The 23,925-nt window shown below is 51.8% G+C and overlaps 8 protein-coding genes across 8 annotated transcripts; 4 read left to right on the top strand and 4 right to left on the bottom strand.

Annotated features, from left to right (window-relative positions):
• Window positions 1-1,108: 1,108 nt before the first annotated feature.
• On the bottom strand, window positions 1,109-2,364 carry STEHIDRAFT_111127 (terpenoid synthase; the record flags this gene model as incomplete). Its single annotated transcript, XM_007304262.1, has 4 exons — window positions 1,109-1,184; window positions 1,237-1,517; window positions 1,567-1,891; window positions 1,979-2,364. 4 exons carry the CDS (start codon window positions 2,362-2,364, stop codon window positions 1,109-1,111), a joined length of 1,068 nt encoding a protein of 355 aa, XP_007304324.1.
• Window positions 2,365-4,744: 2,380 nt separating this feature from the next.
• Window positions 4,745-7,742, bottom strand: STEHIDRAFT_168610 (alcohol oxidase; the record flags this gene model as incomplete). The annotated part of the gene is made up of 13 exons (XM_007304261.1): window positions 7,620-7,742; window positions 7,355-7,562; window positions 7,084-7,273; window positions 6,885-7,007; window positions 6,225-6,813; window positions 6,123-6,163; window positions 6,040-6,070; window positions 5,653-5,956; window positions 5,487-5,568; window positions 5,368-5,417; window positions 5,009-5,305; window positions 4,849-4,916; window positions 4,745-4,786 (listed from the first exon to the last, which is right to left on the bottom strand). The coding sequence occupies exons 2-13, from the start codon at window positions 7,521-7,523 to the stop codon at window positions 4,745-4,747; spliced, it is 1,986 nt and encodes a 661-aa protein (XP_007304323.1). The 5' UTR covers window positions 7,524-7,562; window positions 7,620-7,742.
• Window positions 7,743-8,102: 360 nt separating this feature from the next.
• STEHIDRAFT_97402 (Cl-channel protein) lies at window positions 8,103-11,715 on the top strand (the record flags this gene model as incomplete). The annotated part of the gene is made up of 21 exons (XM_007304260.1): window positions 8,103-8,491; window positions 8,545-8,621; window positions 8,680-8,783; window positions 8,840-8,889; window positions 8,942-8,958; window positions 9,027-9,043; window positions 9,095-9,202; window positions 9,261-9,336; window positions 9,398-9,490; window positions 9,560-9,720; window positions 9,810-9,839; window positions 9,900-10,031; window positions 10,098-10,111; window positions 10,179-10,256; window positions 10,314-10,401; window positions 10,462-10,532; window positions 10,599-10,738; window positions 10,808-11,068; window positions 11,142-11,240; window positions 11,306-11,475; window positions 11,558-11,715. 21 exons carry the CDS (start codon window positions 8,103-8,105, stop codon window positions 11,684-11,686), a joined length of 2,304 nt encoding a protein of 767 aa, XP_007304322.1. The 3' UTR covers window positions 11,687-11,715.
• A 667-nt stretch (window positions 11,716-12,382) lies between these two features.
• STEHIDRAFT_168608 (uncharacterized protein) lies at window positions 12,383-13,815 on the top strand (the record flags this gene model as incomplete). The annotated part of the gene is made up of 1 exon (XM_007304259.1): window positions 12,383-13,815. Exon 1 carries the CDS (start codon window positions 12,613-12,615, stop codon window positions 13,813-13,815), a length of 1,203 nt encoding a protein of 400 aa, XP_007304321.1. The 5' UTR covers window positions 12,383-12,612.
• A 625-nt stretch (window positions 13,816-14,440) lies between these two features.
• STEHIDRAFT_156970 (uncharacterized protein) lies at window positions 14,441-17,790 on the top strand (the record flags this gene model as incomplete). The annotated part of the gene is made up of 12 exons (XM_007304258.1): window positions 14,441-14,452; window positions 14,509-14,587; window positions 14,644-14,663; window positions 14,750-14,812; window positions 14,873-15,373; window positions 15,446-15,679; window positions 15,741-16,022; window positions 16,126-16,578; window positions 16,657-16,794; window positions 16,856-16,948; window positions 17,012-17,629; window positions 17,689-17,790. 12 exons carry the CDS (start codon window positions 14,441-14,443, stop codon window positions 17,788-17,790), a joined length of 2,595 nt encoding a protein of 864 aa, XP_007304320.1.
• Window position 17,791: 1 nt separating this feature from the next.
• Window positions 17,792-18,452, bottom strand: STEHIDRAFT_168606 (uncharacterized protein; the record flags this gene model as incomplete). The annotated part of the gene is made up of 2 exons (XM_007304257.1): window positions 17,792-18,370; window positions 18,434-18,452. 2 exons carry the CDS (start codon window positions 18,450-18,452, stop codon window positions 17,925-17,927), a joined length of 465 nt encoding a protein of 154 aa, XP_007304319.1. The 3' UTR covers window positions 17,792-17,924.
• Window positions 18,453-18,626: 174 nt separating this feature from the next.
• STEHIDRAFT_79233 (ATP synthase F1 alpha subunit) lies at window positions 18,627-21,127 on the top strand (the record flags this gene model as incomplete). Its single annotated transcript, XM_007303984.1, has 10 exons — window positions 18,627-18,683; window positions 18,760-18,808; window positions 18,916-19,002; window positions 19,061-19,108; window positions 19,188-19,832; window positions 19,889-20,121; window positions 20,177-20,292; window positions 20,362-20,507; window positions 20,567-20,637; window positions 20,698-21,127. The coding sequence occupies 10 exons, from the start codon at window positions 18,627-18,629 to the stop codon at window positions 20,869-20,871; spliced, it is 1,626 nt and encodes a 541-aa protein (XP_007304046.1). The 3' UTR covers window positions 20,872-21,127.
• A 625-nt stretch (window positions 21,128-21,752) lies between these two features.
• Window positions 21,753-23,669, bottom strand: STEHIDRAFT_156967 (acid protease; the record flags this gene model as incomplete). Its single annotated transcript, XM_007304256.1, has 7 exons — window positions 21,753-22,293; window positions 22,378-22,940; window positions 23,002-23,021; window positions 23,082-23,141; window positions 23,226-23,342; window positions 23,396-23,426; window positions 23,484-23,669. 7 exons carry the CDS (start codon window positions 23,667-23,669, stop codon window positions 21,753-21,755), a joined length of 1,518 nt encoding a protein of 505 aa, XP_007304318.1.
• Between the last annotated feature and the right edge of the window lie 256 nt (window positions 23,670-23,925).

The raw sequence follows: 23,925 nt of genomic DNA, 5'->3' as shown, positions 1-23,925 counted from the left end.
GTGTTAGCAGACGGAGAGCAATTAGTTAGCGGGTGTAAGAGCAATGCCGAGGAACGAGGCAAATAGCTCTTACGTGAGCTAAGTAAGCGGGTTCGTCGGAGTGACGGCAAACGCCGTGAGCGCGAACAGAGCGAGCGCGAGTGGCGAGGAAAACTTCAAGCCTTTCCTCTCCCACCATCTTCACGCTCAAGGAGAGACCAAGGGCTGTCTCGCCCAGTGTTTTTTTCAGCCCGCCCGCCTCCCTTCATGCTGTAGCGCATTCACGTGTGGGTGTCTCGTGTTCTCCTTTGAGTTCGTTTCACCCGCACGTGGTTGTAGCTCAAAGCGTGCATCGGCATCTCCCGAGGTTTCCCATGGAGATGGCTCAACGAGCAGGGAGGAAACCCTGGCTCGGCCGAGGCATGCTTTCCACCCATTCACAACCAAACACCTTGTAGTTGTGCTTGTTGAAGCAAGCCCTCTCCCTGCCCGAAGTTCTCCGGTTTGTGTTAGCAGACGGAGAGCAATTAGTTAGCCGGGGTGGGAGAGACCTTGCAAGCAAGGTAACGTTACCTCCCCGTTTCTCCTTACCCTTTTGCGACACCATACAAACTGGCAACGAACTGTTGCGTTGACTCACGTCCGCTGTACGAACTGCCAATGAGATCCGAGGACATGAGGTCAGAAGGAAAAGGATGGACAAGAAGGGATTTTCCACCCCGCATTGATTATCGAGAGGGGAAAATGCGCGTAGTATTATCAAGGTCTCGGTGGGACTAAAATCTAACTCTGCCAATCATCGAAATGTAGTATTCGTATGTTTCACCCAATTATAACCCCCGCTTCCTTTCTCTCGTCTCATTCCATCCATACGGCACGCAGTGAAGTTGAAATTTGAAGAGCAAAAAACGGATACTGGTACATGTTTATATCGACTGCGTATTCGTACACATCAGCTTCTTCTACTTTTCCGATTCCCAGAAATTGGCTGTCAATGGGAAACATCCAGAGGTTAACAACTACTACTATGATGCGCAACATTATTGTCAAAAAATGCCACTTCAATCACTTATCAGTAACGGTCATGGATCAAATAAGTAGGAGGGGATGGGAAGGGCGTACCAAGCCACTAGGCAGGAACTTCCTGAGGCTTCAGCTTGACGACCAGAGTCTGTTTCACCTCATCGTTCTGCGGCCCAAAATATCTAAACAAAAAGGATATGAGCAACTACGCATTTGTCGAAGACAGCTACCCACCTCGACGTCTTGAACGACCACTCTATATTTCCTATTGGCCAGTTCTCCATCGCATCAATATACTTAAGCACGTCCGAATCCAATTCCTGCGATCCGAACGACTTAGAGGCCAGTTCCGCTCTGGCTGACAGGTATTCCTCCATCAATCTCGCATAGTGACGCCCAACATAGTCACTAGCAGCCTGCAAGCTAACGCCATTGGCAGCCATAAAAACAGACATGATGTTATTCGCCGAGTGATTGTCGCCCTTAGCCAGCTCCATGCTGTACGAGTAAACATCCTACAATGAGAGAGCGTCAGTTGAGATTGCGCCTGGGTAACCGTCACACCTGAATGAGATAACCGGGAGGAGGGAACATATTTACATTTGCACACCACACCATGTCGATTGCGGCCCAATATACCTTCATAAATGTCGCATCCTCGAACACGACATCGGGAAGATCGATGCCTAGCGTGTGCTCAACCATGCCGAACGCACACCTAACCGCAGAGTTCTGCCTCCTAAGAATCTTGAATTGCTCCATGTCGAGGACGTATCCATGCTCGCGGTACTCCGCTTCCTTCGTCACAGATTCAATGTAGTCTTCCAGAATTTTCAAGAAGCGGCGAAAGGATTGGGCTCCGATCGATTGAAGAAGACGCGCGCGAAAGCTGTGGGTGGCACATGTGGATGAAGGCAAGATGAATTACAGTGTCACCGAAGTCTCTAGGAGAAAGGTTATTGTTAGATTTACTCACTCCCTTGTCATCTTCGCTAAAATAGAGCCATCCGTACACTCAGGGTCTCGCATCGCGTTCAAGAACACCTTCCCCGTCAGCCTTGCACCTTCACCACTCTGGTCGTCGCTAATTTCGTCTATGACAAACAGTAAGTTTATAAAGTCGCAGCATGTTCGGAATGTGTCGTAGTTGGCTTGAGGATACGTGTGCGATGCGAGGAGTTCGTTCGAGCCCAGGATAAATTCCATGCGCTTTCGGTCCGTGAAGATCCTGTAGCTAGAGACCCAAGCCGAGGACTCTGGAGCGGCCTTGAGCCAATGCGGGTTTGTCGAGGCTTTGAAGGGCTGGGAAATATGGAGAAGATCAGGGAGGATATACGATTCGCAAGAGGGTGGAGTCTGCATGACTATTGGTGTTATTGGAGGGGCGTAGATAGATAGGAAGAAACGAGGATGACGCAGATGAGTTCAGGCCGTAAGCAATGAATCGAATGAGGGTCACCTCCCTTTATAACCTCGGGCGTACCTCGTAACGGAGAAAAGTTAGTCAGGATGACTTGCACAATAGTCACGATGCTATATGGCCGACCCGCACCTCGTCCCGCTCTGCATATTGGCGCCTGATTTTTACCGTCCTCCAAGTGGATTCGAGGGTGACGGCTGGCAGGTAAATTTAACTTGGAACGGCATAGTGTATCGGAGTGGAGGACATTGTATATTTCAACCAAGTTCTGATTGCAATGGTAGACTCTGAGTCACCATTGATATCTTCTGCATCTTACGTATGGTCTCCGCTGTACTGTTCCCGTATAACCTTTGGGCTTAATATGTCAACCAAGTTACCTCAGTATCGAGCGAAACGTGATTCCATATTGACATATTTTGAGCAGCCGAAAACATTGACGCACTAATACATCTCGTCCGTCCGTATTCTGCACCAGGCGGGAGGGACCACCTTCCTTGAGATGCATTTTGACTAGAGTTAGACCTACTGATGTGTGAATATTCTCGTTCAGTCACATGAAGATTTCTCTGCTGCGTCACTTACCTTGTCAGGAAGAAATTTTACTCCACCTTTAGAGATACGCACTAGATCAGGTCGAGGCTTCCAATTGCGAAAAGAGCTTCACTGGGTGTAGCACTATAGTGGCGGCTTCCTTGTCAGTAGAGAGTTTTGGCTAACGGGCGCTGGTGCAGCTCCAGAGACCTCGGTGGCGTGAAATGGCGGGTAAGTGGGGCGCTCCAAAGAGCTTTGGGGCGGTCGCCAAAACTCTCTAATTTACGCCACTGGTTGAAAGGCTCATAATAGATAAATGGCACGTTGGTGAGTGGTGTGGGCCCAAGTCGGAGATCGAAACGCTATGGATATGTACATACAGTTGGACGGGCCTACTAAACACAAGATCAGCATTATGATGACGCAAAAAAAAAACACAAAAAAAAAACGTCACGCGTAAATTTTAGAAGGTTCTTTCATGGTACCCAGTACTAGCGCTAGCGCTCCTCTGTAATGAGTAAGCTTAAAGGTACCGATTGTCCAAGCGGGAAGCCAGAGCCACTGGCTACTGCAAGCTGTTCTCTGCAGCACAAAAAATACCAGAAGACGAACTCACAGGCTGAATTACGATTCATATTACCCCAAAGGCATACCAAGGGTGTGTTGAACCGTCTATCACATCTTAAGTGCAGTGCTCGGAGCCTGTAAAACCTCAGGACCGACCGTAAGAATACACGGGCGCCTTTCTCACTTTACCCAAGCTCGGTCCGCTTCATAACGTTTGTCGTGGGGAGCGGGGCAGAGAAATGGAGCCAGGGGAGAGTAGGGGAGCTACAGCTGATGAAACAGATAACGCCATCAGGTAGATGCAATATGGACACCGTAATATGTGGGGCGCGGGCTCGAGGACCCATGGCGCATTGACATGGGCCTGGGAGAGAACGATTTGAAGGCGCACGGCAAGTTAGCCAACGCGGTGAATTCCCTACCTTTCATTACAGCCACACATTGTTACCTCAACGACCAGAGTACCTTTTTAGCTAGATATCCAGGCCGAGGACACTGATCGCCACTGGCCTAGTGCGGGTTTGTCGAAACTTTGAAGGGTATCGAGAGACGAGAGCAGATTTGGGAAAATATGCGGCCCTGAGAACGGGTAGATGAAAAAAGTCTGAGCAGTCTGAGTCACCACTGCAGTACCCATGACCAGAAAGCAGACAAGATCCCGAGGTTTGAGAAGATATATAGCCCACAAGAACCTGCTAGTTCGCGCATTGAGGTTCGTCATCGTCCATCGCAGCCGGGGAGTCGCAATATGCAAGCCTTCCAGGCTGAGGGTGTCAAATGTGCTATGGCAGTGGCTACCCTTCTCGCGTTGCACGAGATGAATCCAAGTCTAATAAGGGGATAGGCCAATTCACGACTTGACGACTGGATGAACAGAGACAAGAACGCAAGGTCATAACGAGAGGAAAGGATGGGCGGCCGGGTCCTTCCGGCCCCGGGTTCACGAGATGTGTGACACGGTGACCTTTTGTGACACAACACAAACTGGATGACCTTTTCTAAAGATTCTTGCCTCGAACTCGGACGGTTTGGCTGATAGTTCCGAGTGTCAAAGAAACAACACAACACAGTAATAAATATACTAGTCCACAAAGATCACACCCAAAATTAGAGTACGTAGAAAGAGCCTTGAAAAAGCAGCATGAGCTAAAAAGTCTGGTGAAAGTTGATGCAAGAGATACAGATGGACTGGTCAAACATATAGGATGCTACAGCTCGCGCTCAGGCGCCGTCTAAGAAGTCCTCCTTGATCATATCTGCTGCCTATGAAGACTCGGAGTATCAGCTATACTTTGTGCGGCGCGGAAAGCTATCAAAGAACGCACCTTTTCCGCTATGCCGTATACCGTGGCACTCAAGTGAGCACTGATTTGTACGGGGATGATCGAAGAATCTGGTGACAAGATAGAGAAAATAGATCAGACGCGCGTACACTGCAATGGGCAAGGACAGACATCGAACTGGGAAATGAAGACGCAAACGTACCAACAACCCTAACATTCCCCGTCCCATAAACTTTCAACCTCGCATCTACACTCCCACCATCCTCTCTCGGCAGCATAGGCACAGTTCCCGCTGGATGTTGAACGCTCGTCACTCCGCTCTCCACAAAGCTCTGCCACGTCGCATCAGAGGCATTTGGTGGGACCGCGACGAGGCCTGGAGAGAGTTCGGCTTCGACGAGTTCGGATAGCGGTGATGTGGCGAAGATTTGACGGGAAAGCTTTGTGGCGTTGACGTGTAGGGAGAGGTCAAAGGGGGTGATGAGGTAGTTAGGGTTGACTGTATGGAGAGTTAGTACTCGATATTAGTTGAACAGTGTCAGACGTGAAAATGGCGGTGACCTTGGGGAAGAACGAACGGCGAGGAGGATTGAAGATGGACCGTTCCTCGTCTATGAGAACGCGTTAGATAGAATATCTGTCAAAAAAGCAGTAGAACAGATAGGAGGCCGAAAACGCACGACTGTGGTAGTAGATTCCAGATCTGGTGGCCAAAAGCTCCTTGGATCAAGTTCGTGGCGAACGACATCTCAATCACCGGCGCTGCAAACATCGGAGGGATGTCAGCTTCACAGTTCATCGTCCTCTCACACCCACGACATGAAATGGAGAAACTCGGAAACTGACTCTCGCTCCTCGCAATCGCCTGCGCCTGTTCCTTCAACACCTTCTCCATCCCGGCGACACTCGAAAACCCACCCATACCGACGATCTCTTCTGCCCTTTGTGTCACGCTCGCTAACAATTCCTCAGCGGCGATCGCAGCAGCGTCGGAGCCGATTATATGGGAGAGTGAGAGGTAGCCTACGGAGCCGTCGCCAATTTCATTGGTAGTATCATTGAAGATAGATGGTAGGGTAGGTTTGATGGCGTAGAAGGAGATTGTGAGAGGCTGATCTTGCAGGTTTGTGCCGACAGACGGGAGGTTAACCTTTGTAAAATAATCAGTATGAGTCAGTTGAAACCTGTAACACGGCTAATTAGAGTCTTCGGTGCAGTGTCTTCAATACATACCTTGACGGGTATACCAGCTTGTTCCAGGATCCTGTACGACGAATGAGTCTGGTCATATAACATACTATAATCGTTCACCACACGTTTTATTGCCAATTCCGCTCAGTTCTAAGAAATGAGGGCTCTACGAAAGTAAGAGAGATTTCGTCAGCCTCTGTGATTCTCAGGTGAGTTGAACGACCTACGCCGAGAGCTCCAGCAGCAACTATGACCTCCCCGCTCACAGCGACTGTGAACTCATTCGCGAGAGGATCCCCAATGATAGTCGAAGCAGGCGTGGCAACGAGCTTGACACCCGTAGCCGTCGCTACACTCTGATTTCCTCCCGAGGACCATACAATACCCGTCGACTGATGACCCGCCAAAATCGTCAAGCCCTCTTTGACCTCAGGCTCTGCCAGGAACGGATATACATAACCCCACGCACTACTCGTTCGCCTATTTCCTCCTGGGATCTGTGTTCTTCCAGGTAACAAACTGTAGAAGAACCGCGCGAGACCTAATGGCGCACCCGTACAGAGGTCAAGGATTTGTTTGAGTGGGGTGTATGAGGCTTCCGTCGTATTGTTCGAGAAGGACGATTGGGGAGGCGAAGAAGAGAAGACAGAGATCATGGAGGCGATATAAGCTCCGAAGGTCTCGGTGGCGAGGTACGGTTGTGGATAGGAGATTGAAACGGGCCCGGAGGTGCCATGAACGGAAGGGTCAGCCGTGGCCCCTAGAGAAACTTGGTCGGGAGATGGAGGGATGAACGCCTCTGACTTCTGCATGTACCTGCAGAGATATTTGGGATGAGTTATTCGCCAGGGCTAGGTCGTCTAAGTACCTCGCAAACTTTAACTTACTGGAACAAGGTCTCCGCGTCCCACCCCGTGTTCCCAAGTCGCCCGAAAGAGTCATATTGATCCAGCGTCGCACGCGTCCATTGCATGCCGTTCACAGAAGAACTGCCTCCTAAAAGCTTCCCTCTGTTTAGAACAACGTGAGTTGATTGACCTTATGCCGACAGAATCGCTATTTATAGGCGAGGGGTATGGAACTGACTGGAATATTGTGAGGACGTTGCCTCCCACGGTCTGCGGGGTGGTCTGATACTGCCAGCTGAAACTCATGGTGGCGGGCGTAGTCTGAGCAGGATCATTGATGATAGTGTTGTTCTGCTCATCTGGGCCGGCCTCGATAACGAGGACAGAAAAACGGGAATCCTCCGCGAGACGACTCGCCACAGCCAATCCTACAAAAACACAAGGCGCGAAAGTAAAAGGTGTTTATATCAGCAGACGTGTTAGTTCTAAGAAAATGACAGAAATCCGACCTGCAGTTCCTCCTCCAACGACGACATGGGTGAACGTCTTGTTGACTACTTGTGCAGGGTGTGAAGTAATGCTCAATGCCGTCACGGACGCGAAGAAGGATAGGAAATGAAATAACAGAATGCCAAGAATCACGTCCGCCCGGATGCGGGATCCAAAGAGCTTCAGCATGACTGTGAGTCTGATGCTGCGTCTGTCCCGGTCGACGTTCTTGGCGGTCGTGAGCAAGGCTAGGCAGCTGTCGTCTCGAAGAATGGGAGAGCTTACGGAGGCGGTTGGCTGCGGCAGCACCCTACAGCGTTTCACAAGTACTCCTGATCGCACATATATCTGACATATGCCTTATAGCTTCACTGCTACCAAGCAGCAGCTAAGGCACGCCTGTCGTGGCCCGCCGGCAGGGAAGCCAATTGAGAAAATGTGCAAACAGCGTTCCGAAACCATATGGAGAAACCGCGCGCGAAATATTGCTACGAGATTCGCCGAGTTCCAGGGCATCCGGTCGTGTAGAAGCGAGCCCTAACCTGAGATTGGGGTCATGCGCGACGCGCCCTCTGGTTGGACCTGGTTGGACCTTCACCGCGTCTACATACGACGTTCTTGCTTCTGCTCACCATTCGTTCGGCCGCTATGGCCTCATATCAGCCAGTAGGCGCAGAAAACAACAATACGGATGCATGGCAGGAAGAGTGGGAGAGTATTCAGTGAGCAACAGCAGCCGCGCTCGTCCGCAGTTGACCGTGGCCGCTCATGAAGCATAGCTCTATCCCTTCTACAGCTACCCATGGCCCTTATCAAGGCGCAGAGCGACATGGGGATGCTGCAAAACATAATTTCAAGCCTTCACTGTCTAATTTGGCAGCTGCAGAGGAGTATGAACTCTTAGAGGACGCAGACATCTCGCAGTGGCCTCGCCACCATACGAACACTGAACGCCCAAAGTACCGTGACGGCAGCACCATAGACTGGTGGCACGAAGATTATAATGAGAGGGAGAGGTGGAAGGAGATCAGGTCAAGACCGGGGCTTGGAGGCGTGTTTGGACCGCTAGTGGAAGCGAGTAAGATGTGGTTCGTCGTGGTATGCACAGGCATCGGTGTGGGGATAGCTGGCGGCTGGTTAGATGTCCTGGTCAAGTGGTGAGCCATCATAGACGTCATGCATAGTGCACACTGTTCTCAAGATGCTCCAGGCTTGGTGACTTGAAGGAGGGAAGGTGCACGTACGGCTTCTTCTACAATTCAGTCGCATGTTGTAGCGGCCTGGATCGTGCGTATTCTCTCAGGATGGTCCAAGGTCTTACCACCGATCTGACTGAATTCATCAGCCGGCGAAGTCTGCAGTGAATGGAAATCTTGGAGCACATATCTCGGCGTACAAACTATCTTGGGCCAGTCACTATTGCAGTCGTTCATCTACATCGCACTTTCGGTTGGTCTTTTGACCTTTCATTTTCAGACGCCCTCTGATGCGGACTTCCCGTAAAGGTAGCTTTCGCAAGCAGTGCGGCCCTCCTTGTGGTAACATATGCGCCATAGTACGTGCTGAACACATCGAATCTGAAATACCCTCTGATCGTTCGTGTACAGTGCTTTCCACACCGGCAGTAAGTACATAACTCTGCCATTATTCAGTTCGTGCTTGTCACTTAATATTGAACTCGTATATTTGTAGTCCCAGAGATCAAAGCTGTGAGTGTGCTATAACCCCTCTTTCTGTAGTTCTCTAACACATTGTCGTAGATTCTCGGTGGTTATGTACTTGACCGCTTCCTAAGTGCGTGGACACTTCTCATCAAGGCGCTAGGTCTTGCACTCTCCGTCGCTTCCGGCCTTTCTCTGGGAAAAGAGGTGCATAATGCGACCATTTCTCCTCACTCCCTATCTCTAACATGGTTCCACCGAATAGGGTCCTCTAGTTCATGTTTCGTGTTGCATGGCCTTTCTTCTCTCCCGATTATTCAAACAATTCCGGAAGAACGAAGGTACGTCTTTTTTCTGCCTGTTTCCGCACTCATACCAGAGTGCTAATCCTCCGGATTCAAGCTCAGAAACGCAAACTCCTCGCAGCAGCAGCTGCTGCTGGTGTCTCCGTCGCCTTTGGTAGTCCACTTGGTGGTGTCCTATTTGGGCTTGAAGGTTTGTGTAATCCCACAGCATCCCAGTCGGATGTCTATCCAGATCTTTGACCGCTGCGGACCTATACAGAATTAGACACATTCGCAAATGAAAGCGACGTAATCTGGCGCGGTTTCGTCACGTCGGTCATCGCGGCAGTAGCACTTCAATATGTCGACCCATTCGGCACGTCGAAGCTCGTTCTGTTCCAAGTTACGAGCGGAAGCGATACGTGGCTTGCGTTCGAACTGGTAAGTCAGCGCGCCGAGCTTTCTCCTATTTATCATCGTGTAAGATATCGACGCGTAAGCTTTCTTACCTTTTCCGCCTTAATTCGTAGATACCATGGCTATTTCTTGCAGCGCTCGGCGTAAGTACTCCAACTTTTAAAGTTGACCGCTACCTCACTGTGCCTTGAATCGGGTTTTAGGGTCTCCTTGGGTCGTTGTTGATCAGGCTGAATGTTGCGGCTGCGATATACAGGCGCAACAGCATCTTGCACCAGATGCCGATCTTGGAGGTCGTGGGTGCCACAGCAATAACCGCGGCTGTCAGTTACCTGGTTAGTTATTCGTCTAGTCTAGTCCACTCCCGGTTTACTCATTACCGCAAACCTTCGCTGTAACAGGTGGTGTTTCTCAGGTACGTACCGGCTACGAGGCTGTTGGGAACTGGGAACTGATATAGCTATATGACGGCGCTCGCATAGGGTGCAATCGTCAGAACTGGTTGCGCAGCTGTTCCAAGAATGTGATCCCGCGCGAGGTGATTTCCACGGCTTATGCAAGTACGTCCTCGTAAACTCGTCTTTGTTTCCGCTGCCTGACACGGCTCGACACACTAGCCCATCAGCATTGTGGGAAAACATCTTCCTACTGGTGTTGACGGCAGTGGCAAAGATTGGTTTTACAGCTTGGACTTTCGGTATGATGGTATGACTCCAAGTTCTCAAATTGATGACATTCGTCCGCAAGGTTGATTCACGTCCCTAGGTCCCGGCTGGTATCTTCTTGCCCACCATTGCCATTGGAGCGTCCCTCGGAAGAGCAGTGGGCCTCATCACGTACGTCTACCTTGCCTCTTCTTGTATCCCTTGCCTCATAGTCTCTTACTTCAATAATGTTATCAGGCAAGGCTTACAACGCACGTACCCGAAGGCATGGATCTTTTCTGCCTGCCCGCCCGATCCTTCCGTTCGTTGCGTGTCGCCAGGTTTCTACGCCGTCATTGGAGCCTCTGCAATGCTGGGTGGCGTCACTCGAATGACCAGTACGCAGATCACCCCCATCTTACCTTAGCCTCTTTCATGTACTGAGTGCTGGTTTCCATCCTTTGCAGTTTCGCTCGTCGTCATTCTCTTCGAACTTACTGGCGCGCTTTCACACGTCCTGCCTATCATGATATCTGTCATGGTTGCTAAATGGGTCGGTGATGCGTTTGGTGAGGAGGGTATCTATGGAATATGGATTGCTATGAGACGATACCCTTGGCTTGCACCCGTCGAGTATAAGGATAAAGGGGAGGTGGCAGGAGAGGTCATGATCCCTGTGGACAATCTAGTGGTAGTGAGAAGTGGGGTAGATAAGCTAGGCCATCTCGGTGAGTCTCCCTCCTGTGCTGCTTGCTTGGAGTTTCATTCATTTACTGAGTTGGGCTGGATTCTCGCGCAAAGCGTCCTTGGTGAAAACTTGGGAGTATGACGGATTCCCCGTGATCGGAGGTGACAAACTGCTCGGCTTCATTGGAAGAGAGAAATTGGTGGCCTTCATCGGTAACTCCACTCCTTTGAACTACTACACTCTCTACTGAACATGTTGTTGCGTGGTCCACATACAGAGCCTCTACTATCCGACCCAAGTTCCGCGAACAAAATATGTATCCTCACCCGTCGATCTGCCGCGGCCTCCAGCACCAACACCCTTGATCTCTCCTCCCTCGTTGAGGACGTCCTTCAACTACGAAGAGAAGTTCCCCTAGAACTAGTCGTCAATATGTTTCGCAAACTCGTGAGTGCTTGCAACTGACCTCCGCTCATAGCAGGTCGTACATTTAATCTAACGACGTCACTCGACCGCGCTAATTTTACAGAATCTGCGACATGTGATGTTTACGCAGGCTGGGACGTTGACGGGCATGATATGCAAGACGGACGTGGTGGCGTTGTCGAGAGAACATCTTCAGCATTCGGCGGCACTGGTGAATCCGCTGGAAGAATGAGCTGTTCTTGAATCTTCCGTTATATATCTATCTTCTTTCGGGTTACTTCCTCCCTTGCGATCTACGGACTGCCTCACTGTGAACATGGGGACACTACAAGTCATCATTGAGCGTACTAGAAGCTCCGACGTCACGGTGAATAAGAGCTGCTCAGAGTCGGACACGACCTAACAAGCACTTTTGGAGCCCGAATAAGTACTTTGACGAGACGTCATCGAACTGATCCCTAGTATAGACACACTGCCAATCGGTAGGCGTTGCTTAAGCTACCCGGTATTCCATCGTTATGCAGCAGTTCTTGAGCATAAACACCAGCGTCCACACGAGGTCAGTATACATTGTCAGCGGGGTTAGGGGCAAACATTCTCACGCCCCACTCATCCTCCATGCCCGTTTGGCCCGGCTCAAGCGGTGATTTGCTCTTGCTTCAACCTCATGAACTGCTCAACACATAATTATGCTTCTTCTTTGCTACGATTGGATGGAGTCCTCTACAAAGATATGAATTCATACATCATCTTTACCCTTCGCCTATGCGCCTCAAAAGAGCTGCCACTCACCTCGCGTCGCAGTGACACTCAGCTGAGCCGAAGTCCAGTCTAGGCCCGTTTCTCGACTGACCTCGCTTTCGATGGACCAATCCTCTTTTTTAATCCTCCTTCGGCTGAAGATAGGCTCACTTCAGTATGACGGAAGGTTACTCTACATTCTCATGTCGTCTTGCCCGCCTCTCTCGACGAGCTTGACAGATTGGGAACTAGACCGACGGTCGACGCGGGTAGTCAGGCGCTTCGAGGTCCTTGTAAAACATATAAAGTGCCTCCTTCCTCTTCCCGACAAATCATCTCTCACCTAGCCCCGGAGCTCACTTCGGCCTCCAGAGTCTCTTACCCTCACCAACATTGACCCATTGGTCGACACTATTCATGATGCAGACTCAGACTACCCTAACCACCCACACACCCACATGCAATGCTGGGTTCTCCAGTTTGCATCGACCGTCAATACGATCTTCCCCTAGCTGTCCTACACTCCAGTCGCTTCGCTCGACAGACAGTCCTCGACCGGGCAACGATATGGCGACGTATTTATTTCCGCTGCCGGAAATCTATATCCAGAAACTCGCCTCTAGCTTTCAGTCCATGGCCATATCATCGCACCGGAAAGCGGGCTCGCTGCGAGTGAGACCCTCTGTAAGCAGAGCCGATACCCTTGCTGCTCGACCACAGTATGCAGTGGACAATACCCCTCGACCTTTGGGCACTTTGTCTCTGAATGTTACTTGTGCCTTTCCCTCTCCTCTCTCCCTACCCGACCTCGCCCTCGCAGCAGGCCCATCACCATCATGCACCCCCTCTCAACCTCATATTTCTACCCCAACCCCACCTTCCTGTCTCCTCACACGAAACGGCGCCTCTGATACATCCCATGTCGACACAAGCGAAGCCACATCCACATCTATATCCGACCAGCACGCCCCCAAACACATTGACACGACGACGCGGAAGCCGAAACGGAAACCCAACCTGACCCTTTCATTGACGTCTACGTCTTCATCTACATCTACAAAACCCACCACATCCACCGCGTCCACACTATTCGGACCACTCCCCAGCTTCGGCGACAAGCCGTTCTCGCTCGAGCCTGAAAAGCCGGCTAAGCTCGATGTCTTGAGCATGGTGGGGCCGCTCACTCCATTCTCACATGCCGTACTCTACCTGGCGAGGTCTGCGACTACTGAGACGAAGAAGACGAAACCGGAGCCTGTGGAGCGTCCACGGAGCGAAGCTTCGGGCTCGAAGGAGGAGTTGCGCGAAAGAGCTACATCGTATCGGAAGGAGATGGCGAAGTCTACGGCTTCGAGGATGAGTACGTTGGCAAGAAAGGGAGGAGGCTCGACGGCGAAGTCGTCGCAAGCCTCTGGGGACGCAGCGTCGCGCTCGAAGCCCAAGAAGAGGTCGCGAGTGCCGAAGCCGAAGCAAGCGTTGCCGTCTTCGATCTCGAACGAGAATTTCTGGGCAGGCGGGTGGGGACGAAGTACGAAGCGGAAGGCGACATCGAAGGGAGATGGTGATGTGGTGGGCAAGCGAATGGTGGAAGATGGGTATTTCAGAGGGTTGTTGTTCTGATGAGTTATCGGACCTCTTTTCGGTATGTCTGATTCCTTTTCACAACGCTGCCATAGAGGATGCTGATCGATTCCTTCTCTACCAGGCCACCGCTGTTTCATTTCGGACTTGGACCATCACTATTTCTCATCCTCATCGTACTCGATCTCTCATGCTTTCTCTTGCTATATGTAAGACTACTTTATGATTATAATGTGTTCATTACGTTCTGTATCGTTATGCTTTTCAGTACCAACGCTGCACTTGTTCTCTATGTATGTTATATAATGCTGTCCCCAGTACCTCTCCAGCCATTCATCCTCCTAATATACTTGTAATTTGCTGTTACTTATACCGTGCATTGATGTACTTATTTCGAAAGGCCTACTGGTAAAGGAAAATATATATAACATATCACGGATACTGGCTTCGACCCTCATAATATCCTCTCATCATCCCAAGTCTTGGACGAGGCATTTTGAGGAGATGCGGGCCTACCGCCACACAAAACCACAGAAGAAAGCGTTTGAAACTCCGCTCTTCTCACACCTGCACATGTGGCGCGCTTCTCATACGTCGACTTGACCTCCCTGTTCGAGTCTCGTTCATTGCTGCCTGGTGCTAAAAGTTGTACTCACATACGATCATGAATATCTGGGTATGTAGAGTCTACTCATTGGCCCAAACATTGACTCTGATGTTGGGGTATCGCAGACGGAACATAGGAATCCGGAAGGACGTACCTACTGGTTCAATACTGGTACGAAGGAGAGTGTTTGGGAGAAACCAGATGGTGCGCCCATTTCGTTCTTTCTTTATATATCCTGGTCTGACACGTCGTGAACTTAGACTTGAAGACCCCGTTCGAGGTACGCGCGAGGATCAAGGAAGGGTTACGCTGCTGCGATAGGAATGAGAGCTAATGTACGCCCTCGGTCACCTTGACCCGTTACAGCGCGCTCTGAACCAAACCCCATGGAAAGAATACTTCTCTGGAGGACGCAAGTACTACTACAACGTGAGTCCTTCCTTCCTTCCTCATCATAGTACGAACCGATACTCACAAGCGCTCGTATAGACGGATACCAGAGTCTCAAAATGGGAAATGCCAGACGAACTCCTCCTCCTCCTCGAAAAGGTCGAGAAAGACGGAATGGCCAACGCCCCTCCACAGCCCTCCAACCTGGCCGCCCCACCACCCGCATCCGCCGGTCTCCCCGCCGCCCCACATATGATCGCACCCGCATTCACACCCCAATCCAACGCGCTCGTTTCGCTCAACGACCCACTCGCTCAGAACCCCGGCATGGACGGGCTGAACCACAATGGTACCCCTTCGGGACTGCCATTGAATGCTGCGAGCATTCTGCCTGCGCGTCCGAATTTGCCGGATGAGCCTACGATACCGCATAATGGGTTTGCGACGGTGGAGGAGGGAGAGAAGGCGTTCACTTATTTGTTGAGGAAAGCCGGGGTAGATGAGAATTGGACGTGGGACCAGACGATGAGGGCTATCATCACGGACCCGTTATACAAGGCGTTGAACTCGTTGGCAGAGAAGAAGGCTGCGTGGCAGAAGGTTCGCCCCATCACACGTCCCTCTTTGCTTGGTCTTGCTAACTATGGTGCGACATTATCGCTGTATTTCTAGTATGTGGATAACTTGAAGGCGAAGGAGCAAGAGGAACGCGAAGCTCGTCTGGCCAAGACGCGTCCCGCTATCCGCAACATGCTCAAGGGCAACCCGAACGTCTTCCACTACACGACCTTCCCGACCGCCGACAAACTCTTCGCACAGCATCCGATCTGGCAGCAGGCGAAGGTCGAAGCGGAGAGGAAGCTCATCTTTGAAGAGTACGTCGCTGAGCTCAAGCAACGTGAAGTGGTGCGTCTTACAGTTCACTCTGCTCTCGCGCCATTACCCAGGCTCATGTCGTTTCGAGTAGCAAGACGCCCGGGCAGCGCACGGTCGTGCTATTGGTAAACTCGTAGCACTCTTCAAGCAGCTCGACGTTGACGTCCTTACCCGCTGGCGCTCCGCTCACGCGCTCGTCCTCGAGTCTGAAGAATGGAAAAACGACGAAGAGCTCCAGAAACTTCCCAACCTCGATTTATTGTTGGCTTTTGAGGATTATAGTCGTGTGAAGGAAAGGGAGTTCGATGAACAGATGCGAAGGACGCAGATCGATAAGACGAGGAGAGAGAGGAAGGCCAGGGAGGCGTTCAAGGTTCGTTCCTTTTTCCTTTTTCCGCCCTTCCTTCTTTCCTTTATTATTCTTTCGTGGAAGTGACCGTGGAGCTAACTTGGACGAAATATGGCATGTGCTGTAGGATCTTCTGAAAGGCCTTGTCGACTCCGGCGCCATCAAGGCGCGCACGAAGTGGAAGACGGTCTATCCGTCTTTCGCGGACGACAACCGCTACCTCGACATACTCGGAAACCCAGGCTCGAACCCGCTCGAGCTCTTCTGGGACGTCGTCGACGACCTTGACCAGCGATTGGACGCGAAGATGGTCATAGTCGAGGGTGCGATTCGGAGGTATAATGCGAAATTGGATGCGAGTGCGAAAGAGGCGCGTGTTAAGAAGGAAGAGGGCGACAAGGTGAAGAAGGAAGAAGAGGGTGAGGATCGGGTAAAGAAGGAAGAAGAGGAAGAGGAGGTGAGGCATTTTGCGGTGTTGCCGGAGACGACGGAGGAGGAGTTTATGAAGGTGATCCGGGAGGATGAGGATGAGAAGTTGTTGAGGATGAAGGAGGATGAGTTGGAGGAAGTATTCCAGACGGTGAGTGTACCATTCCTGTCTTATGTGCCCAATCTTACAGCATTGGATGATTCTGATCTTTTGATTGGCGTCTAACAGATGCACGACGAGGCGCTCAAACGGCAAGCTGACGAGAGACGCCGCGCGGAGAGGAAGCTGAGGCATATGCAGGATGATCTACGCTACGCCATGAAGAAGCTGGCCGACCCCATCGACGTCAATATGGGCTATGAAGAGGTACGGGTTCTCCAGACTTTTGTTTCGCCCTCTTCCTTGAAACTGACTCGTCTCGCCATAGGCGATTCCCCTCATCGAACACCTCCCCGAGTATAAAGCTCTGGATGACGAAAGCCGCCGCGCTGCCTTTTCCAAGTTCGCCAAACGCCAGAAGGTATGCCATAAGTTGCCCTTTTTCTACTCTTACCGCCCTTAGACTGATAGCGATGCCTTCTAGGAACGACTGCGCGAATTATCGGAAGACGGAGGGTCCACTACCAGTCGAAAACGGAAAGAACCAATCCCTCACCGAGAACCCGAACGTGAGCGCGAAAGGCCCAGCGAACGCGAGCGCGAGCCCGTCAAGGAGAAAGAAAAAGAAAAGGAGAAGGAGAAGGACCGTGGTGGAGAACGTGAACGCGACCGGGACAGTAGGGGTGACTACAGAGACAGCAGCGCGCGAGAGCGTGATCGCCATACTGACAGGAGCGACCGCGACCGCGACCGCGGCGGCGAGCGGGAACGAGAGCGGGAACGGGAGTATGATCCGAGAGAAAGGGACAGGTCGTCGAGGTATGGGCATCATAAGGGTTCGCATGATGATTATAGGTCGTCGAGGGAGTATGGGAGGGAGAGTACGAGGGATAGGGAGAGGGAGAGAGATTGGGATAGGGATTCTGGGAGGGATTATAGGGATAGGGATAAGGAGAGGGAGAGGTATGCGGGATATAGGGAGAGGGGGTCGGGGTCGAGTAAGCACCATAGGGAGTATGCTGCTGAGAGAGACGATAAGCGGAGGAGGTCGAGGGATCCGGTAGTCCTCGCGGACGAAAGGCTGGAGGAAAGGGCGGAGAAGGTCTGTCTTTATATCTTATGTTTTCATTTCATGGTCTCTAACGCACTCATGTCTTGCAGAGGCCCAGAGTGGACCGTGAACCCACGCCGCCGCCCAAAGTGGAAGAAAAGGCTCCAGAGCCACCGAAGCGGGAGGAGACGCCTGAGGAGGGCGAGATATGATGTATTGTCTCATGCTAGTTATCTGCTTTTTCTTGTCGTCATCGCTTCGCAATGTCATGTTATGTCCATCGAGCCACCGAAAATATGATTGAAAGTACAATAAAAGAACGCAAAAAAAAAAAGCAAGGAAAATGCTATGAAGACGCGGGAGGATGAATGTCAAGTGGCCCTATCCGCAGACGAGTGTATGTCTGCTTGTGCATGATCGTCCTCTCGTACCCCTTTCGCCGCTTCTTCTTGAAGATGTGCTCCATCTTCCCCTTCGTGTGCTCTACGACGGTCGCTTCTACGCGGACGGTTTCCGGTGAAAGCTCCGGGTTGCCGCGAATTGTGTAATCGCGCGAGCCGACTTCGTGAATCCGGTCGAGGGCGAGGACGTCGCCGACTGAGGCGTCCTTGAGCCGTGGTACGGTGAGCAGGTCGCGCGGGGCGAGGAGGTATTTCCGGCCTGCTATCGAAGCGATGATATATTGTGATGGTTGTGTGCGGATGAGACTGAGTGCCTGTGCGGTGGAGGACGGTGTGGGTGGCGTGGCCTGCGAGTGCAGCGCACGTACAGCGGGCGGAAACAGGCTTTTTACTGCAAGAAAATGGACATAAAATCAGCAGAATGTCGCGCACGACGACGAGAAGGAAGACATACGCCTGTGCAGCGCGGCCATGGTCCTGCGCGTCGACGGGGGCGCGTCCGTTGGGAGGACGGGCCGGCCAAAGTCGGAGTGGGCGGGGATTGGAACTCCGCTGAGCGAGGGTGCCCGAGAGTGGAATCGGTTCGGACGACGGACGACGACCACCACTCAGTTTTCTCTCCGCTTCCCCCTTTTCCTCTCCCTCCAATGCACAGACTCGCCCTCAGAAACTCCAGCCGCGCAGCCGCGCTCGCCGCCAACAACGTACGCCCCTTTTCAACCCTTTTTTTCCGCATTTTATACGCTTTTTTCTCACTTTTGTCGTCTTCCCCAACCGCAGGCCCGCGTCGCACCCGTGGTTGCACGCACATATGCCACTGCGAAGCCTGGTGCAGTCTCTTTCTTTTCCTTCTCGCCGTCGACGGCCGTTGACGAGAGTCCTTCGTCACTGCCTTTTGTCGCGTTTGCGTGCGTCCACGGCTACACGTCATACCAGCTGCATCGGAGGTCTCCTCCATCCTCGAGTCCCGGATAGCTGGCTCTTCCGTAGGCAGCAATGTTGAGGAAACCGGTCGCGTTCTCAGTATGTCGCGCTCTCAGCGTCTCATTGCTCGCACCAGCTCACTTTGTATCCACCACAGGCGTCGGTGACGGTATCGGACGCGTCTGGGGTCTCAGAAACGTGCAGGGTGAGCACGTTCAACTGCCTCCTGTTCCGCCCCGCGCGCGCTGCTTACCGACTTCTTCCGCCCCCTTTGCTTTGCACAGCCGAGGAGATGGTGGAGTTCTCCTCTGGTATCCGCGGCATGTGCTTGAACTTGGAGGCCGACAACGTCGGTGTCTCCATCTTCGGTAACGATCGTCTCATCAAGGAGGGCGACACCGTCAAGCGTACCGGCCAGATTGTCGACGTTCCCGTCGGCCCTGGCCTCCTCGGCCGTGTCGTTGACGCCCTTGGTAACCCCATTGACGGCAAGGGCCCCATCGACGCCGCTGAGCGTCGTCGTGCCTCCCTCAAGGCCCCCGGTATCCTTCCCCGTCGTTCCGTCAACCAGCCTATGATGACCGGTATCAAGCCCATCGACGCCATGGTCCCCATCGGTCGTGGCCAGCGTGAGCTTATCATTGGTGATCGTCAGACTGGTAAGACCGCCGTCGCCATTGACACCATCCTCAACCAAAAGAGGTGGAACGACGGCAAGGACGAGGACAAGAAGCTTTACTGTGTTTACGTCGCCGTCGGCCAGAAGCGTTCCACCGTCGCCCAGCTCGTCCAGACCCTCGAGGAGAACGATGCCATGAAGTACACCATCATCGTCGCTGCCACCGCCTCCGAGGCCGCTCCTCTCCAGTACCTCGCTCCCTTCTCGGGATGCGCTATGGGCGAGTGGTTCCGTGACAACGGCAAGCACGGTAAGTCCCAGTATCCGCTCGATACATAGACTGTGAAACTAATGGTTCCTTTCTAGCCCTCATCATCTACGACGATTTGTCCAAGCAGGCCGTCGCTTACCGTCAAATGTCCCTCCTTCTCCGTCGTCCTCCCGGTCGTGAGGCTTACCCCGGTGATGTCTTCTACCTCCACTCCCGTCTCCTTGAGCGTGCTGCCAAGATGAACGAGAAGTTCGGTGGAGGATCCCTTACTGCCCTGCCCATCATTGAGACCCAGGGTGGTGATGTGTCCGCTTACATTCCTACCAACGTATGTTTTACCTTCATTTGGGGCAGTGGACAGGGCTAATATAAGTGCTTTATAGGTCATTTCCATCACCGACGGTCAGATCTTCTTGGAGGCCGAGCTCTTCTTCCGTGGTGTTCGTCCTGCCATCAACGTCGGTCTCTCCGTGTCCCGTGTCGGTTCCGCTGCCCAGACGTCAGTCATGCTTCTTTCGAACTTTTTCGTGGGAAGTTTCTGCTAACTTACGTAATACCACGTTCTCAGCAAGATCATGAAGAAGTTCGCCGGTTCATTGAAGCTCTACCTCGCTCAATACCGTGAAGTTGCTGCCTTCGCCCAGTTCGGTTCCGATCTCGATGCCTCCACCCGTTTCTTGCTTGCTCGTGGTGCCCGTCTGACCGAGCTCCTCAGTACGTTGTCCACCGCCAATCGTTGCGCGTTTCCTTTGTCTAACTGAACTTCGTCACAGAGCAAGGCCAGTACCAGCCCATGTCCATGGAGATCCAGGTCCCCATCATCTACGCTGGTGTCAACGGTCTCGTGCGTACTGTCTTGTTTTTGTATTTTTCGAACTTGTCCTCATGGCCGTTCGTGATACAGCTTGACTCTATTCCCGTCGATAAGATCACCACGTGGGAGGCTGAGTTCCGTGAGCACCTCACCACCCAGCAGGTCGCTCTCCTCGAGACCATCGCGACCGGAAACGTTGCCGGTGACGTTGAGGAGAAGATCAAGAAGGTCGTCGAGGAGCACGTCTCACAGTTCAACGCTTAAATTACCCGCTTGCGCGGTGATTTCTGAGAGGAGCTGAGTGGTGTGTTGTTTCGAGGCGAGCTTGGTTGTGTGCTGTTGGCGTAGAGTATATCTATCCTTGCTGAGCTGTTGGGTGAGGACGGATGGCGGACTGGACGTGTTGGATGTTTCGTTGGGTGGTGGTGGAGACTCAAAATGCATAATACGGTTTCTTTACTCTTTCTATTGCCTCTATAGATGTGTGATAATGCCTGAGTTCTGTGTGTGTGAGCGTGAGTGGATAAGAACAGTACACAGAGCTTTTGTGCATTCATGGGCGAAGTGAAGCCATAACGCCAGAGCATCCTGATATTGTCGAACCAGCCACCAATCGTACCCTTCATGGTCCCTTGCTACACAAACAATTGGAATACGTGTCAAGTCGGTCGAGCTTTCTTGCGGTTGTTGGTTGAGACTCCTTGTCATCAAGACTTGTGGTATGATGCACGATAGGGCCAGGGATATATTTCGTCGAGCAGCAGTCATAGCTTTTCAAGGGACTTGCATCTCCGCGACATCGAGGAGATTCACAACAGGTAACGGAGACAAACGCTTCCATAGTTTGTCAGCTCGGGGACCTACATTACATACATAGTAATAATGACCATGCAAATCCCAAGAAAATGCGAGTGGATACCACGGCTATGCGATCTGCTACCTTAAGGAATAATATAGATACGTGCCAGTGTATGCGGAATCAGAGCCGTTGAGTGAGAGAAAGAGAAGGACAGGGATGGAAGCGTCGAAAGATGAGGACGTAACAGTTATGAGCATGCAGTGTGAGCCTTTCTACTGCAGACAGTACTAGTGTGCTGGACACAATTATAGTGAGGAAGGGACGTAAAGGATTGGACGTCTGCGTTCTACGCGACTACAGAAAAGAACGCGGCCATACCCACTAAGCTCATCACCGACCACCACCCCGCAGTGACCACGCTCCTGGTGGACGAAGACTTCTTAGACGCCGAGGTCGACGTCGGGGACGAAGATGGCGTAGTTCCAGTGACAGTCGTAACGCCCGTCCCAGCAGCCGTCGCATTACCAGAAAGCACCACCTTGATCTGATCTTCAGTAGCCTCCGGCGCACTATTCGACAGTTGCTTCGAGCGACTAGAAGTAAAATCCGAGAGTGCGAGCTGGGGGTCCGTGCGTGGTAACAACTGAATGAAAGCGTCGTCGACGACTTGTTGGTTGTTTTGGATGCCGAGCGTGCCGTAGTCGAATAGGGCGTAGACGTTGCGGAGGAAGACGTCCCCGAGGTTCATGTCGAACTCTGGGTCTGAGCCGACCAGGGCGCTGCCGTCTTGGTAGTTCGAGGTGCAGACTGTGAGGTTCGTCGTGCTGTCGAACCCGATCTGCAGGAGACCGGAGAGATCGAGAGGGTGTATCGCGATTTCTTGACCACTGCGAAGAGCCATTCAATGGCAGGTCAGACCAATTTGAGACTATGCAGACGCGCAGATGAGAGTTTGAAGACTTGTTGCTTACCCGAAAGTGAACCGCACGTCAGCGGTGGAGTTGCAGGGCACGATCCAAAAGTTGTCCCCTTCTGAGAATATAGCGCCCGGCATGCTGCTGTAGATCGCGGTCACCATGAAGGGTGGGATGGCCGCGTCGGTGGCTCCCGTGTCCAATTGCGCTAGGGACTTTCCACTCGGCATGCCCGACACGCTCGAATTTAGAGGGATTTCCTTCCCGTTCACGGAGAAGCCGTCCAGAAGGACCGTCCACCTTCCGATTCCAGGACCCTGTCGTGCCAACTGAGGTGTGCTTGTGATGTTCTCCAGTCCTGGGATGACTTCGGAGACGGTGAAGGTTCCGTCTGTGACACCGTCGAGATCATCACCGCGACCGAGGAGAACGGAGATGAAGTTTGGGGTGGAGGTGTTCTGAGAGAAGATGTTGTTGATGGGATTCTGACCAAGGGTATCGTCGTTGAAGGCTTGTGCAACGCGATTGTTGATTGTCGAAATGTCGTTGAGGACAGTGAATCCTAGGCCCATAATACCGAAGACGCCTATTGGGAAAAGATTCTCGGAAAATGCTGTGGTCTAGAGGTAGAGAATGAGAGATCTCACAAACCCAAATCAGTAGAGTAGGGATGAGACGCACAGTGGCGGCATTTATGAAAGCTATGATAGTCACAGTAAGGATTCGGTGCTTATTTACGACAACTTCTACCGAAGACATACCTTGTTGAGCAACCGAGTAGGAGCCCATGGTGAAAGGAGCGAATTCAATAGGCCCGGCAGCTATATTCATGTTTAATTGACGACATTATCAAGATTGTCAGTCCTTTTTCTTGTATTAGAGGATTGACTACAGAATGAACTAACCGGAACCGACGCCGTACGTGAGGTTGCCCGTTATATTAGCAGGTGTGGTACCCGTTAGAGGGGTTTTCGAGAACACCCATAAGTCCGATGATCCCGTGTCGACCTGTACTGTTATCTCTGTGCAGTGTGTTCAACGCCAGATAAACATCAAGGGCCTCAAATATATATACCTTGGCCACCGATTGTGATATTTGTCGCATACTATAAGAACGAGGTAAGAGCGCAGGCTTATATCTGACATCAAACATAAAGACGCACCAATACATTATTGACATTAGCAATCTCAGGCTGGCTGGATGATGATGCAGATGACGATGATAGACCCAAGGACTTGATAGAAACGCCCAAGCTGGGAGGAGCCGCACGTCTCTCCACTGTTACAGGGATACGGAGGGCCGAGGTCAGAGTTAGACACGAGAAGAGATACAAAGGAATGGTTTTCATTATCAAGAGGGTAAGCTGATTATAAACTCGAAACAAAAACGAATAACGCGACTAGCGCGATTCCTGACGATGAAAGAGGGAAAGGGGGAGACGACTCGCGTGCAGTGCTTCAGCAAACATCAGCCGACTTTTAACTCGTCGAAAGGTGTTGTAAAAGCAGTGCGACTAACTTGACATGGCGACTAGACTAAGTTGTATTTAGGTTAATGGTGGATGTGAGCGTCAAAAACAGAGTGACGAAAATCGACACAACCAA

This window comes from Stereum hirsutum (genome assembly GCF_000264905.1).
Source record: "Stereum hirsutum FP-91666 SS1 unplaced genomic scaffold STEHIscaffold_7, whole genome shotgun sequence".
NCBI classification, from domain to species: Eukaryota; Fungi; Basidiomycota; class Agaricomycetes; order Russulales; family Stereaceae; genus Stereum; species Stereum hirsutum.
Note: the sequence above shows the minus strand (reverse complement) of the source record. Positions and strands in the feature narration are given on the sequence as shown.